Consider the following 13808-nt stretch of genomic DNA (forward strand, 5'->3'; position numbering starts at 1 on the left):
CAAAACTGTGATGACAGTAATAAGATCAGTGGTTTCCAGGGTTTGGGGGAGGGAAGGATGCATAGATAAAGCACAGAGGATTTTTAGGGCAGTGAAACTATTCTGTATGATACTATAATTCTGTGTACATGTCATTATACATTTGTCCAAACCCACAGAATGTACAACACCACAGGTGAACCCTAATTGAAACTATGGACTCCACATAATACTGATGGATCAGTGTAGGTTCATCAGTAACAAATGTATCACTATGATGGGGAATGTTGATAGTGGAAGAGGCTATATGTATTTATGTATGTGTTCATGAGCAGCACATATATGGGAATTCCCTATTTCTTCTCAATTTTACTGTGAACCTAAAACTGCTCTAAAAAATAAATTCTATTTAAGAGAAAATTACAGTAAGAAAGTCTTTCCTTAGAGTCTTAACTATCAGTAATGACTATTAACACCCTTGCAGTTACTTAAGCCAAAATAATTTTTTAAAGATTTATTTATTGGGGCGCTGGGGTGGTTCAGTCGCTTAAACCTCTGACTTTGGCTCGGGTCATGATCCCAGGGTCCTGGGATCAAGCCCCATGTGGGGCTCTCTGCTCAGCATGGGGCCTGCTTCTCCCACTCCTTCTGCCTGCCACTCTGCTTGCTTGTGTGCACGCTCGCTCTCTCTGTCCCAATCCAATAAATAAATTAAAATCTTTATTTTAGTATTGAGGATTGATTTATTACTAGTGTGAGAGAGAGCGAGAGAGCGCGCACACCAGTGGGGGGAGAGGGAGAGAATCTTTAAGCAGACTCCCTACTGAGTGCAAAGCCCCAACGTAGGCTTAATCTCACCACCCATGAGATCATGACCAGAGCCAAAACCAAGAGTTGGATGCTTAACTGCCACCCAGGCGCCCCTTATGCCAAAAACATTGCGTCACCCTTGATTCCTTTCTTTCAATGCTTTCTTTCCAATTGTTCTCAAATCTAGTGGATGCTGCATTCAGAAAACATCTGGAATCTGTTCCATTGGAAATGTGGCCATTTCCTAGTTTCCATTTCCAAAGCCAGTATTAACTTTTACCTAGATTTTTTAAAATTATTTTTTAAAAATTTTAAAAAGATTTTTGTTTATCTATTTGACAGACAGAGATCACAAGTAGGCAGAGAGGCAGGCAGATAGAGAGGAAGGGAAGCAGGCTCCCTGCTGAGCAGAGAGCCAGATGCGGGGCTCGATCCCAGAACCCTGAGATCATGACCTGAGCTGAAGGCAGAGGCTTAACACACTGAGCCACCCAGGCGCCCCAACTTTTACCTAAATTATTTGTAGAAGCCCCCATAAGTGGTGTTCCTGCTTCTGCCTTTACCTCTTTCCTATCCCTAAATTCATCATAGCCCATGAAACATAGCGGACTTAAGATCATAATCACTCCTCTGCTTAGGGCCTCCTGATGGCTTCCTGTTAAAAGCCAGCTCCTTATATTTACCCCCGAGGACCTAAAAATGTTTTGTGCTACTCTCCTGTTTTTGTTTTTGTTTTTATTCAATCCACTAAGCACTCCAGCTTTGATGTTTCTCAGACAACAAGCATGCTCTCATCTAAGCATTTTGTACTTACTGTTCTTTCTGGCTACAGTGCTGTTCCCCCATAATCTTTCCTTTTTCTGATTTTTGCTCAAAAGTCACTTTATCAGTAAGGCTTCCATGCTCACCTTATTTAAGATACCAGTACCACCTCCCGCCTCTGCCACTATTTACTCCTATTACAGTGCTTCATTTTTCTCCATTCCTCTTGCCACTATCTGAAAAAGTAGTGTGAATATATATTTTACTTATTTATTTTCTCTACCTCTCCTCATTAGAGTGTAAGCCTCTGGAGAACAGGGCTTTTAGTCTTTTTGGTCATTACTACTTATTTACTTTGTTTCTAGAATTAGAAATGGTGTCATACTAGGCTCTCAATAAATATTTGTTGTGTTGAACAACTAAATATTCAAGATAGTACAGTGAAAAAAGGTAGGTAACCTGGATTCCAGATCTGTTGTTACTAAGATTAAGTAGCTTAGTGACTGAGTGCTTGTGGGTCTCAGTCTTACCATCTGGGTCAAGTGAAAGATTTGACATAGGTGGTTTTTAATGAAGTGAGATAATAGAAATATATACATTGGTTTCTGCCTCCAGTTCCTAGCACAGAAAGCCTTATAATTTCTTGGGTGATAGGACTGTCTTGTTCTAAAGAGATGGCTCTGGGTTAGCTCCCCGATAGCTCCTGGGTGTAGGCTAATCACTGGAAAAACCAAATCATGATTAGAAGCTTGGCATTTTCAGGGGCACCTGGGTGGCTCAGTGGGTTAAAGCCTCTGCCTTCGGCTTGGGTCATGATCCCAGGGTCTTGGGATCGAGCCCCACATCGGGCTCTGCTCAGCGGGGAGCCTGCTTCCTCCTCCCTCTCTCTCTGCCTGCCTCTCTGCCTACTTGTGATCTCTGTCTGTCAAATAAGTAAATAAAAAAATCTTAAAAAAAAAAAAAAAGCTTGGCATTTTCAGCCCTGTCCCCAATTCTCTTCAAATGGGAGAAAGGCTAAAAATGGGGTTAATGGTGGGAGCGTCCATAAAATCTCTGAAGTATGGGATTCAGAGAACTTCCGTCTGAATGTTCATTCGTATCCTTTGTCATGTTCTTTAATAAACTGGTAAATATGTAGATGTTTTCCTGAGTTCTGTGAGCTGCTCTAGCAAATTAGACCCAAGGCGGAGGTCTTTGTAACCTGCATAACCTTTGATCTATAGCTGGTTGGTTAGAAGCCTAGGTGGTAACTTGAGCTTGTAACTGATATCTGGAGAGAGAATATGTGCACGCGCGCGTGCGTGCGCGCGTGTGTGTGTGTGTGTGTGTAGTGGGGGGAGGTGGCGCAGTCTACTTGTGGGATATGATGTTATCTCTGTGTGGATAGTGTCAGAATTGAGTTAAATTTTGGACATCCAGCTGGTGTCACAAAGAATTGCTTGTTGTGGGGGAAAAAAACCTCTACATATTTGGTGACCAGAAGTGTGAGTGTTCTGTGTGACTAGTACAGGAGACACATAGGAAAGGAGCACACACTAGGGAAGAACTGGGTTTTTCCCTCCATAGGAAAGAAAAACTGAATTTTTTTCTTCTACAAATGTAAACCAGAATTTTTTAACTAAAGCAAACTTGAGAAACCATCTTTCATTATAAAGTTAAGGCTTTCAGTTCAGAAACATTGTTTCACTCACTGGTATCTGTTCCTATTATGGATTATTGGCAGGACTAAGGCTTGTTTGGTGAAGTGTCTGAGTGTTGTCGAAATTCAACACAAGAAGGAGCTAGAGCTACTCAGGGGCCCTGAGCCAGAAGGACTCCAGGCCAGAAGAAAGATCTTGCCTTTGAGTTTCTATTTGAAGATAAAGAACTAACTTATCCTAGGAATAAGAACAAACCATTTTATTTTGAGAAATTCTAAGTAGCTGTATTACCCCTCATTTTCTTTTGAGGGGCTTTCACTACCCACCCCATGTTCCCCCTGGGGTCATCTGTCATTGTGAGTTCTCTCCTGTGCTTAGCTCTGTATGAAGTAGCTGTTGCTGTTAAAAGTGTGTCTCTTATAAGTTTAGTTAAATTGTAGCATTTAGATTTTAATTTTTTTAGATTTTATTTTCTAAAATAATCTCTACACCCAGGGTGAGGCTCAGACCTATTACCCCAAGTTTGAGAGTAGCATGCTTTACCTGCTGAGCCAGCCAGACATCCCTAGCATTTAGAGTTCTTCATTTTTTCTTAAGGCTTTATTTATTTGAGAGAGAGAGAGAGTGTGAAAGAGCATGTGTGCATGTGTTGGGAAGGAGCAGAGGGGAGAGGGACAAGCAGACTCCATACTGAGCATGGAGCCTGACTCAGGGCTTGGGGCTTGATCTCACAATCTTGAGATCATGACCTGAGGTGAAACCAAGAGTTGGAGGCTCAACCAACTTAAATTTCTTAATAATTTCACTGTGCTTGTGTAGTTTGTTGGTTGGTTAGTTGTTTTAAGTAAGCTCTACATCCAACGTAGGTCTTGAACTCATAACCCTGATGAGCCAGCAAGGTGCCCCTTTTTAATTAATCAATTAATTTTTATTTTTTAATTTTTTTAATGCTTTTGTAGTTCAATTTCTCTTCTCTTAGCAGACCTACCATAAAACCCAGTAGGGCCTCTGACTGTACTATAAATTGGTCTCAGATGGAAGGTAGGTTCTCCCCCAGTTCTCCATGCATAGCAAGACTGTGCACTTCCTTCTCTACTGCTCTGTCGTGAGAATCATTTTCCTTCTATGAAACCTTTTGATATCAGTGTTGTCAGAGAACAGATACTTTTAAATGCAAACAGAGTTCTTTTTAAAAAGTTGGGTGACTCCTCAATTTTAGGTTTACATTTTGTAATTATTTAATTTTGATCTCTTAATTTTGAGATAACTGTATTTATTTGGAATTGTAAAAAGTAATACTGAGAGATCCCACATACCCTTCACTCAGTTTTCCCTAGTAGTAAGGTCGTATAGAACTATAGGATATTGTTGTTGATACAACCCATGATCTTGTTCAGATTTCTCCAGTTTTACTTGTACTCTGTGTGCGTGTGTGTATGTGTTTGTGTGTATTTATTTCTCTGTGATTTTATTACATCTTTAGTTTTTAAAAAATTTTTTTTATTTTAAGATTTAATTTATTTATTTGACAGAGAGACAGAGAGGGAAAGCACAAGCAGGGATAGTGGGAGAGGGAGAAGCAGGCTCCTTGCCAAGCAGAGAGGCCGACGTGGAGCTCGATCCCAGAACCCTGAGATCATGACCTGAGCTGAAGGCAAATACTTAATTACTGAGCCACCCCGGCACCCCATTACATCTGTAGTTTTATGTATCCAACGCCATATTTAAAATATTTCCTTTACCACAAGGATTCCTCATTTTGTCCTTTTATTACCATACCTACTTCCTTTCTGCTGCTCCTAATTTCTGAACCTCTGATTTGTTATTGTAAGCTCCTAATTTCTGAATCCTGATTTGTTATTTTAAGCATGTTATATAAATGGAATCATATAGTATGTAGTCTTTTGGGATAGGTTTTTTTTCTCACGCATCATAAATCTCTTGAGATTCATCCAGGTATCAATAGTTTCTTATTACTGCGTAGTATTCCATAGAATAGATACAGCACAACTTGTTTAACTCTTCACTTGTTGAAGGATACTGATTTATTTCCAGTTTTTGGCTATTATGAATTAAGCTTTGAACATAAATTTTCATTGGTGAGTCCAGTTGCTAGGTCATATGGTAAATACATGGTTTGCAATTTGCTGTATTTACTTATTTTTTTTAAAGATTCATTAGTTCATTTTAGAGGTGGGGGGAAGAGGGAAGAAGGAGAAGGATAGAGAAATCCAGGCAGACTCCTTGCTGAGTGTGGAGCCTGCTGCAGAGCCTGATCTCCCAACTCTGAGATCATGACAAAACCAAGATTCCGGGGGTCTCCTGACTGTGCCACCCTGATGCCCCTCCAATTTACTTTAAAAATTAGCAGATAAAAATCTTTTCTTGTTAAAATTATTTACTCTTACATTTGTTTGGTGATAAGTATAATTTTACAGTTTCTTTAAAGCTGTTTTCTAGAACATATGTTTTCTACATAAATTCTGTAGCCAGGGAATTTACGTTTTGGAGTAGCCATTATATCATCCTTGGGCATTATGAGATGAAGGTGGAAGCTGACGAATCAGGCCACAGAATCGTTAAAGGGTAGTTTTCCTTTCCTATGAAATAATATAAGTATTAGTTCTTGCATTTGATCTTTAGTTTTAATATTGTAGTAAAAGGTTGAATTTTATTTTCTCTTCTTACAGCGGCTATGTGACTATGTTTGTGACCTCCTCTTAGAAGAGTCAAATGTCCAGCCAGTATCAACACCAGTAACAGTGTGTGGAGACATACACGGACAGGTAAAATTTCATGAACAGATTTTTCGCTTTTGTACTGTCCATAGTCCACGTGTGTTTCCACTTATGTGCAAAAAAGCCACAAGAAAAACAAGAAACAAACAGAGCTCATTTGATAGATTGGCCTGTCTGTGTGACACTAATGATTCCCAGTTACTATCACAGGGAATAAAAGCGGTGGTCAAGTTACTCATGGAGTTTGTTGAAATTATACTTGCAAAGTGGATGGAATGTGACATTATTGCTCTGGGAAGGGTTGTGGACAGCTCACAGTGACTGTGATTAACAGGAGGTGCTTTGGTTTTAGGTGCTAATTTTCTATTCTATTCATTCATGTCAAATTTTATTGAAAATGTATCATTTTCCTTAGTGGGAATGAGAATAATATAGGTTCAGAAGGATAAAATTGTTGGTGCATGATTTTACAGCAAGTCTCTGCTAGGATAGGAGAAAGATGAGTCTCGTTTTTTTATCTGCTGGGCTTTTTTTCTTTCTTTTTTTTTTTTAACTTGACAGCAAGAGAGGGAACACAAGCAGGGAGAGTGGGAGAGGGAGAAGCAGACTCCCTGCTGAACAGGAAGCCTGATGTGGGGTTCGATCCCAGCATCCTGGGGATCATGACCCAAGCCGAAGGCAGCCGCTTTAACAGCTGAGCCACCCAGGTGCCCCTGGGCTTTTGTTTTTAAGAGTTTCGAGGCAGTGGCAAGAGGAATACACATCTTTAGACTCTTACTGTCAGGGTGTAGCCCAGTTGGAAACCCTCTGTGGGTTTTTTTTTGTTGTTGTTGTTGTTTTGTTTTTAAAAGATTTTTATTTATTTGACAGAGATCACAAGTAGGCAGAGAGAGAGAGAGAGGAGGAAGCAGGCTCCCCGCGGAGCAGCGAGCCCGACTCGGGGCTCGATCCCAGGACCCTGGGACATGACCCGAGCTGAAGGCAGAGGCTTTAACCCACTGAGCCACCCAGGCACCCCAGAAACCCTCTGTGTTTTAACTGGGAATGGAAACTAAACAGAACTTTCACTCAGTCTGCTGTCTGTGTACAGTGGGGTTGTGGATATAAGACATATATTGTAAACAATATCTTTATCAAACCCAGCATGACTTGCTGTGATCTGTGCAATTTCCCTGCCTTGAATAAGACTCCCTAAAGGAGCAGAAATGTATGTAAATTGGTTGTGATTGGTGGCTGCTCCGTGAATTAAGTTCTATTTTGACCACTTTAGGGCTCTTTTCATTTTTTGGTTTTCAGTTTGTTCTCTGGGTGGTTGAGGTCATAATAAATCTGGCATTTGCATATTATCAACTTCTAAATAGCCCATTAGGTCATCTCTGAGCTGTTGAAAGATTTATTTATTTATTTATGTAGGTGGGGGGTGTGAGAGTGGGAGTGGGGTGGGGGTGGTAGGTGGGAAGAGGTTGAGGGAAAGGGAGAGAGAACTCAAGCAGACTTGGTGCTCAGCTTGGAGCCCAAGGCAGGGCTTGATCTCACTACCCGTGAAATCATGTCCTGAGCTGAAACCAAGAATTGGATGCTTAAGTGGCTGCGCCACTCAGGCACTCCCATCTGTGATCTTTTAAAATCTTAGTTCTCTAGGGTAGACTTTAGGAGTGCATTTCTTAAAATTTCCATGCACCGGGGTGCCTAGATAGCTCTGTCCTTAAGCTTCTGTCTTTGGCACAGGTCATGATTCCAGCGTCCTGGGATTGAGCCCTGCATTGTGGGGCTCCCTGCTGGGGTGGGGGATTAGAGGGGTGAGGGGGACTGCTTCTCCCTCTTCCTCTCCCCCTGCTTGTGTTCCCTCTCTCGCTGTGTCTCTCTCTTTGTCAAATAAATAAATAAGTAATCTTTAAAAAAAACAAAATAAGTCTCTGTAAAAAAAATTTCCATACACCTTCTCTCCAAAAATATAATAAACATTTGTATTTTGCTAAGATAAATGATATTGATATAAGCGTGCCATAACACATTCCTAAAAGTTGAAATAAACCAAATAATGTTTTCCCCTGATTATAATATTAAAATTGATGGGTTTCCTGGGTTCTTAGGACTTTTTAGTACATAATTTACAATTACTTTTTTAATACATAATTTGCAGTCATGATCAAAGGCCAGGAAATTAGAGACAACTTTAAACTACTAAAATTAATTAAAATAATAAAATTTTACTTCTGTAGTACATATACACCTTCAGTCAAATGTACAATCTAGCTAACATTTCTTGGGTTTTGAAGGTTAACAAAGTGCTTTTTCACATATTCTATGTCATACTTTTTCAAGAGCCCTGTGAGAGGGGCGCCTGGGTGGCTCAGTGGGTTAGGCCGCTGCCTTCGGCTCGGGTCATGATCTCGGGGTCCTGGGATCGAGTCCCACATCGGGCTCTCTGCTTGCAGAGAGCCTGCTTCCCTCTCTCTCTCTCTGCCTGCCTCTCTATCTACTTGTGATCTCTCTCTATCAAATAAATAAATAAAATCTTTAAAAAAAAAAAAAAAGAGCCCTGTGAGATTGGATTATATTGTAGGAAAGGAAACTTAGACTGAAAGATTGAAGAATTCGCCTAAACTCACAGAGCTACAAAGGGACATAGTTGAGATTTGAAACTTAACTTTGGTGCTGGTGTCCGTGTTACTTTTAATTGTTTTTATTGAAGTATAGTTTTTATTTGAAGACTACCACCAAATTAAGCATTGTTTCTCTCTCTCTCTCTTTTTTTTAAAGCTTTTATTTATTTATTTGACAGACAGAGATCACAAGTAGGCAGAGAGGCAGGCAGAGAGAGAGAGAGAGGAGGTAGCCGGCTCCCCGCTGAGCAGAGAGCCCGATGCGATGTGGGGCTCTATCCCAGTACCCTGGGATCATGACTTGAGCTGAAGGCAGAGGCTTTAACTCACTGAGCCACCCAGGTGCCCCTGAACATTGTTTCTCTTATACTTGACCCTTTATATCACCTGCTAATTAAAAGCTTGGAACTTCCAGAGCTTCCAAATATAAGATGTGTCCTTTAGGATTTTAGAGTTGTCTTTCCCTTGGGCCAGTTCTGGCATTCTAAGATTGGGTTATGAGCATCAATAAACTCATTTAAAAATTTTGGCAAGCATGAAGTGCTGAGAAGCATTGCAACAGTGTAATCTAGTGAGGAGATTGTAGACTGCATTGTCCAAGTTTGGTTTAAGTCCTGGCTTTGCTGCCTGTTAACTGTTCAAGAAGTTACTTTGGGTAGGTCACAAGTTTTTAGGTATGGCCTGTGGACCTTTGAAGGTCTGTAAGGTGGTACAAAGTCAGTTGAGGGTAAAACTGCAAGTATCTCAGCAGGAATCAAAGGAGTAGCACCAGACTATGCTGGTTGTTACTGTATACTTCACAACATACGCACACAGTAAAATAAAATGCCAGTACACTTAAGAATGTCCTTGATGATACTTACCTGGCAGGGGACATACCATGATCCCAAAGAACGTCCTTGGTGAAGCAGTAATATTAGTTGTAATTATCAACTTGTGAGCTGATAACATCTTTCGAACAGTCCTATGATGGACATGGGAAGTATGCATACAACACATCTGCTGGATAAAAAGAAAGATGTTTTGCTCAAGGAAAATGCTTGTGTAGTTTTTTGTTATCACAAGCTGAAGTGGCTTCTTTTTTTAATGGAACACCTTTTTTACTTGAGAGAATGACTAACAAGCTATGGGTATTTGACAACCGTCTTTGCAACAGTGAAGGAATGAACCCCTCACTTCAAGGAAAACAATTGACCATATTTATTGCCAGTGGCAAAATTTGGTTTTTCAAATCAATAATTAGAGTTTTAGAAAATTTGAGCCCACCATCATGATGGTGGACTGTCAGCTTCTGATATTTATTTTGTTTATTTTTTATTTTTTTAAGATTTTTATTTATTTATTTGACGGAGAGAGACACAGTGAGAGAGAGCGCATAAACAAGGGGAATGGGAGAGGGAGAGGCAGGTTTCCTGCTGAGCAAGGAGCCCAGTGTGGGGCTCGATGAAGGTAGACGCTTAACGACTGAGCCACTCAGGTGCCCCAGCTTCTGATATTTAAAGACTTTTCTGTTGGTGATGATATTAACAAATATGGTTTTTTGGTGATGTGTGATGAAATATAATTTGTTTTCCAAATGACCAGTGTGTTAGCCACTGAGAGTATTAGACCAGTCTACTAACAGAATAGGAAAAAGACCATTTATCAAGTGTTGGTATATTAAAAAGTATGCACCATTATCTCTAAAGATTATTAAAATACTCTTCCTTTTTGTAAAATACACTTGTGTGAAGCTGGATTTTCTTTATGTACTTTCATCAGTATATCCCAACACATTGAATGCGGAGGCAAATTATGAAAATCTAGCCAAATTCTGTTTAACCAAATATTAAATTTGTTTTGTTTTGGAAGACATTGTTTACTTTTCATTAGAAATATGTGTATGTTACTATTTAATGAGTTGTTACTGACTTAATTAAATATTAAAATGATTACTTTTCATTTCTAATATGGTCAGTAGCAACTGATGATAAACTATATCAGCAAAAGCTTTTTGGGCACCAGTAATGTTTAAGACTATGAATGGGTCCTGAAACTAAAAAGTTTAAAAACTACTGAGCTAGCCAACTGTTTCCTTGTCTCTAATGATGGAATAAAATCCACTTCTCGGGATTGCTTTTAGTTTAGTTTTTTTTTTTTTTTTTTAGATTTATTTATTTATTTGACAGAGACAGAGATCATAAGGAGGCAGAGAGGCAGGCAGAGGGAGAGGGGGAAGCAGGCTCCCCGCTGAGCAGAGAGCCTGATGTGGGGCTCGATCCCAGGACCCTGGGATCATGACCTGAGCCAAAGGCAGAGGCTTTCACCCATTGAGCCACCCAGGCGCGCCTAGTTTAGTTTTTAAAAGATTTTATTTATATGAGAGAGACAATGAGAGAGAATGAGAAGGGAGATGGTTAGAGGGAGAAGCAGACTTCCCGCTGAGTAGGGAGTCCCATGTGGGACTTGATCCAGGGACTCCAGGTCATGACCTGAGCTGAAGGCAGCTGTTTAACCAACTGAGCCACCCAGGCACCCAGAATTGCTTTTATTTTAAACTAAGATTTACAGGAGTTCCTGGATGGCTCAGTCAGTTAAGTGCCCAACTCTTTTAGGTCATGATCTTAGGGTCGTGAGCGAGCTCCATGTTGGGCTCTGTGCTCAGGATGGAGTCTGCTTCTCTCCCTTTCTCTCTGCTCCCCCACACCCCCGCTCATGTTGCACACTCTCTCTCTCTCTAAAATAAATAAATCTTAAAAAAAACCAAAAAAGCAAAATGAAGCTTACAGAGTATGCGTGATGTGGAAAACATATAATAGATGGTAAAAATCATTTGTGAAATGAGGAGGTGAGCTTCCAATAATGTAGGACAAACTTAGTTGTCTGCTCATGTTCTCAGTAAATGTTTATTATATTAAAGAATTTTGAAAAAAACTTCCATTATGAAGTAGGAACTGTTGGGTCCCTGAAGCAGAATATTTGATTGTCTATTAAATATATATAGGGTAAATGGAAACTTTTAACATTTTTAGTTAGGAATATGTTTCTATAACTATCAGAAAAGTTTAAGGACACTCACTCCCTCTTCTACCATTTCTTTTACAAAAGCAACTGTTTTATAAAACTTTTAAATGCTCCCTTTCTGACTCTGTATGTATATATGGTAAAATTGTGTAGTTTACTGTAGGTATAGTTTTGTGTTCTATCCTCTTCCCTAATCATTTTTCCATTTTGGTGCATAGTTTCTATTGTAAGCATTATTCATGATTAGCCCAGGTCTTTGAGTTGGTAGATAATACTTTATTAAAAGTCTTTTAGGTATACCTGGGTGGCTCAGTCTGTTGGGCATCTGCCTTTAGCTTAAGTCATGATCCTGGGGTCCTGGGATCGAGTCCTGTGTTAGGCTCCCTGCTTGCCGGGGAGCCTGCTTCTCCTTCTGCCTGCCGCTCCCCCTGCTTGTGTTCTCTCTCTCTCTCTGACAAATAAATAAATAAAATCTTTAAAAAATCTCTCAAAAAAATCATCGAACACTACATCAAAAACTAATTATGTACTATACAGTGACTTACTGAACATAAAAAAAAACTAAAATAGTCTGTTGTTAGTCATGAAGTGTGTTTCTCTTATTATTATAAATGATGTTGTAACACATTTTCTCTATATTCACCCAGTATTTATTTATTTATTTATTTATTTATGTACTTATTTTTTTGCCCTTAGGATATAGTCACAGAAGTGGAATTACTAGACCAGAGTAACACACAACACATGTGTGTGTATATATTCACTGATACACACACACACACACATTGTTATTGCTCACACTCTGTGTGTATAAACATATGCTATGTGAATAATATGTGGTGTTCATGCATCATGTATACATCTATGGGATGGCAATTGAGATGTGTACTTTTTTAAAAATAAAGATAGATTTATTTGTTTATTTTCAAAGATTTTATTCATTTATTTGATAGAGAGAGAGACATTGAGAGAGGGAACAGAATCAGGGGGAGTGGGAGAGGGAGAAGCAGGCCTCCCGCCAAGCAGGGAGCCCGATGTGGGGCTGAATCCCAGGACTCCGGGGGTCATGACCCGGGCTGAAGGCAGACGCTTAACAACTGAGCCACCTGGATGCCCTATTTATTTATTTTAGATAGAGCCTGTGGAGGGTATGGGGCAGAGGTAGGAGAGAATCCCAGGCAGACTCAGGACCATGGGGGACTCAGTCACCCGCCCTGAGATCAGGCCCAGAGCCAAAACCTAGAGTCGGACACTCAACCAGCTGAGCCACCCCGGCACCCCAAGAAGTATACTTCTGTGTATCTGTGTCCATTTCTAAATGGACAGCAAATGTGTTGGACAAATAATAGTCTACCACTTGACTGAGATTGAATGCTGTTTCATTTATTTGCTTGCTAATTTTAAGAAGATAGGGAAATTTTAAACTTTCTAAAGTTTTTTTTTTTTTTTTAATTCTAAGCAAGGAACAATTGCAGACTTACAAAATACTGTCATAAAGGGTAGTGCTTTGTTTCTTTTAGTAGTTAACATTTAAATTTCAGTTTTGTTCACGGTGACTAAGATTACTGTTTTGAGTGTTAGAAATTTAGGGCGCCTGGGTGTCTCAGTGGGTTAAACCTCTGCCTTCTGCTCAGGTCATGATCCCAGAGTCCTGGGATTGAGCCCCACATCAGGCTCTCTGCTTAGCAGGGAGCCTGCTTCCCCCCCTCTATCTGCCTGCCTCTCTGCCTACTTGTGACCTCTCTGTGTGTTAAATAAATAAATAAATAACCAACCTTTAAATAAATAAATAAATCTGTAAGTGTTAGAAATTTAATAATTTTATTTTCAAGTGTAAAATATAACCGTATAGGAATTTTAGTTGTAGTTGGTCAGTATATTATAGTAAATTCCTTTAATTCAAAGTCTTAGAAAAGCTTAAGTTTTCTTTAGGAATTAGGATTAAGATAATCTAGTTGAGTTTACCACATGTACAGTTTGTCAATTACCAATTTACAGTAAAATAGAATATGATGAAATACACAGTTCTTTTTTTACTGATTATTGAGAAGACACTCCCGTAGCTAAAGAGCCTGAGGGTATACATCTCTAGTGTAGAGTGTGGAAAGGTAGGTTGATGTGATGTTGTGAAGTGTCATGTAAATTCACTTGAAAAAAATTCTTATCTACTTGTTTCCTTATTTTTTTTTTTTTTTTGAAGATTTTATTTATTTGACAGAGAGAGACACAGCGAGAGAGGGAACAGAAGCAGAGGGAGTGGGAGAGGGAGG

The 13808-nt window shown here is 39.6% G+C and overlaps 1 protein-coding gene across 1 annotated transcript in view; it reads left to right on the forward strand.

The window, feature by feature from the left end:
* The window catches only part of PPP6C (protein phosphatase 6 catalytic subunit), a 41755-nt gene that overhangs the window by 15201 nt on the left and 12746 nt on the right, over window positions 1–13808 (forward strand). Inside the window, exon 2 of the mRNA XM_046022529.1 lies at window positions 5882–5977. Coding sequence (XP_045878485.1) covers window positions 5882–5977 — 96 coding nt within the window. The remainder of the gene's footprint in view (window positions 1–5881; window positions 5978–13808) is intronic.

This window comes from Meles meles, chromosome 11 (genome assembly GCF_922984935.1).
Source record: "Meles meles chromosome 11, mMelMel3.1 paternal haplotype, whole genome shotgun sequence".
Classification (NCBI taxonomy): Eukaryota; Metazoa; Chordata; class Mammalia; order Carnivora; family Mustelidae; genus Meles; species Meles meles.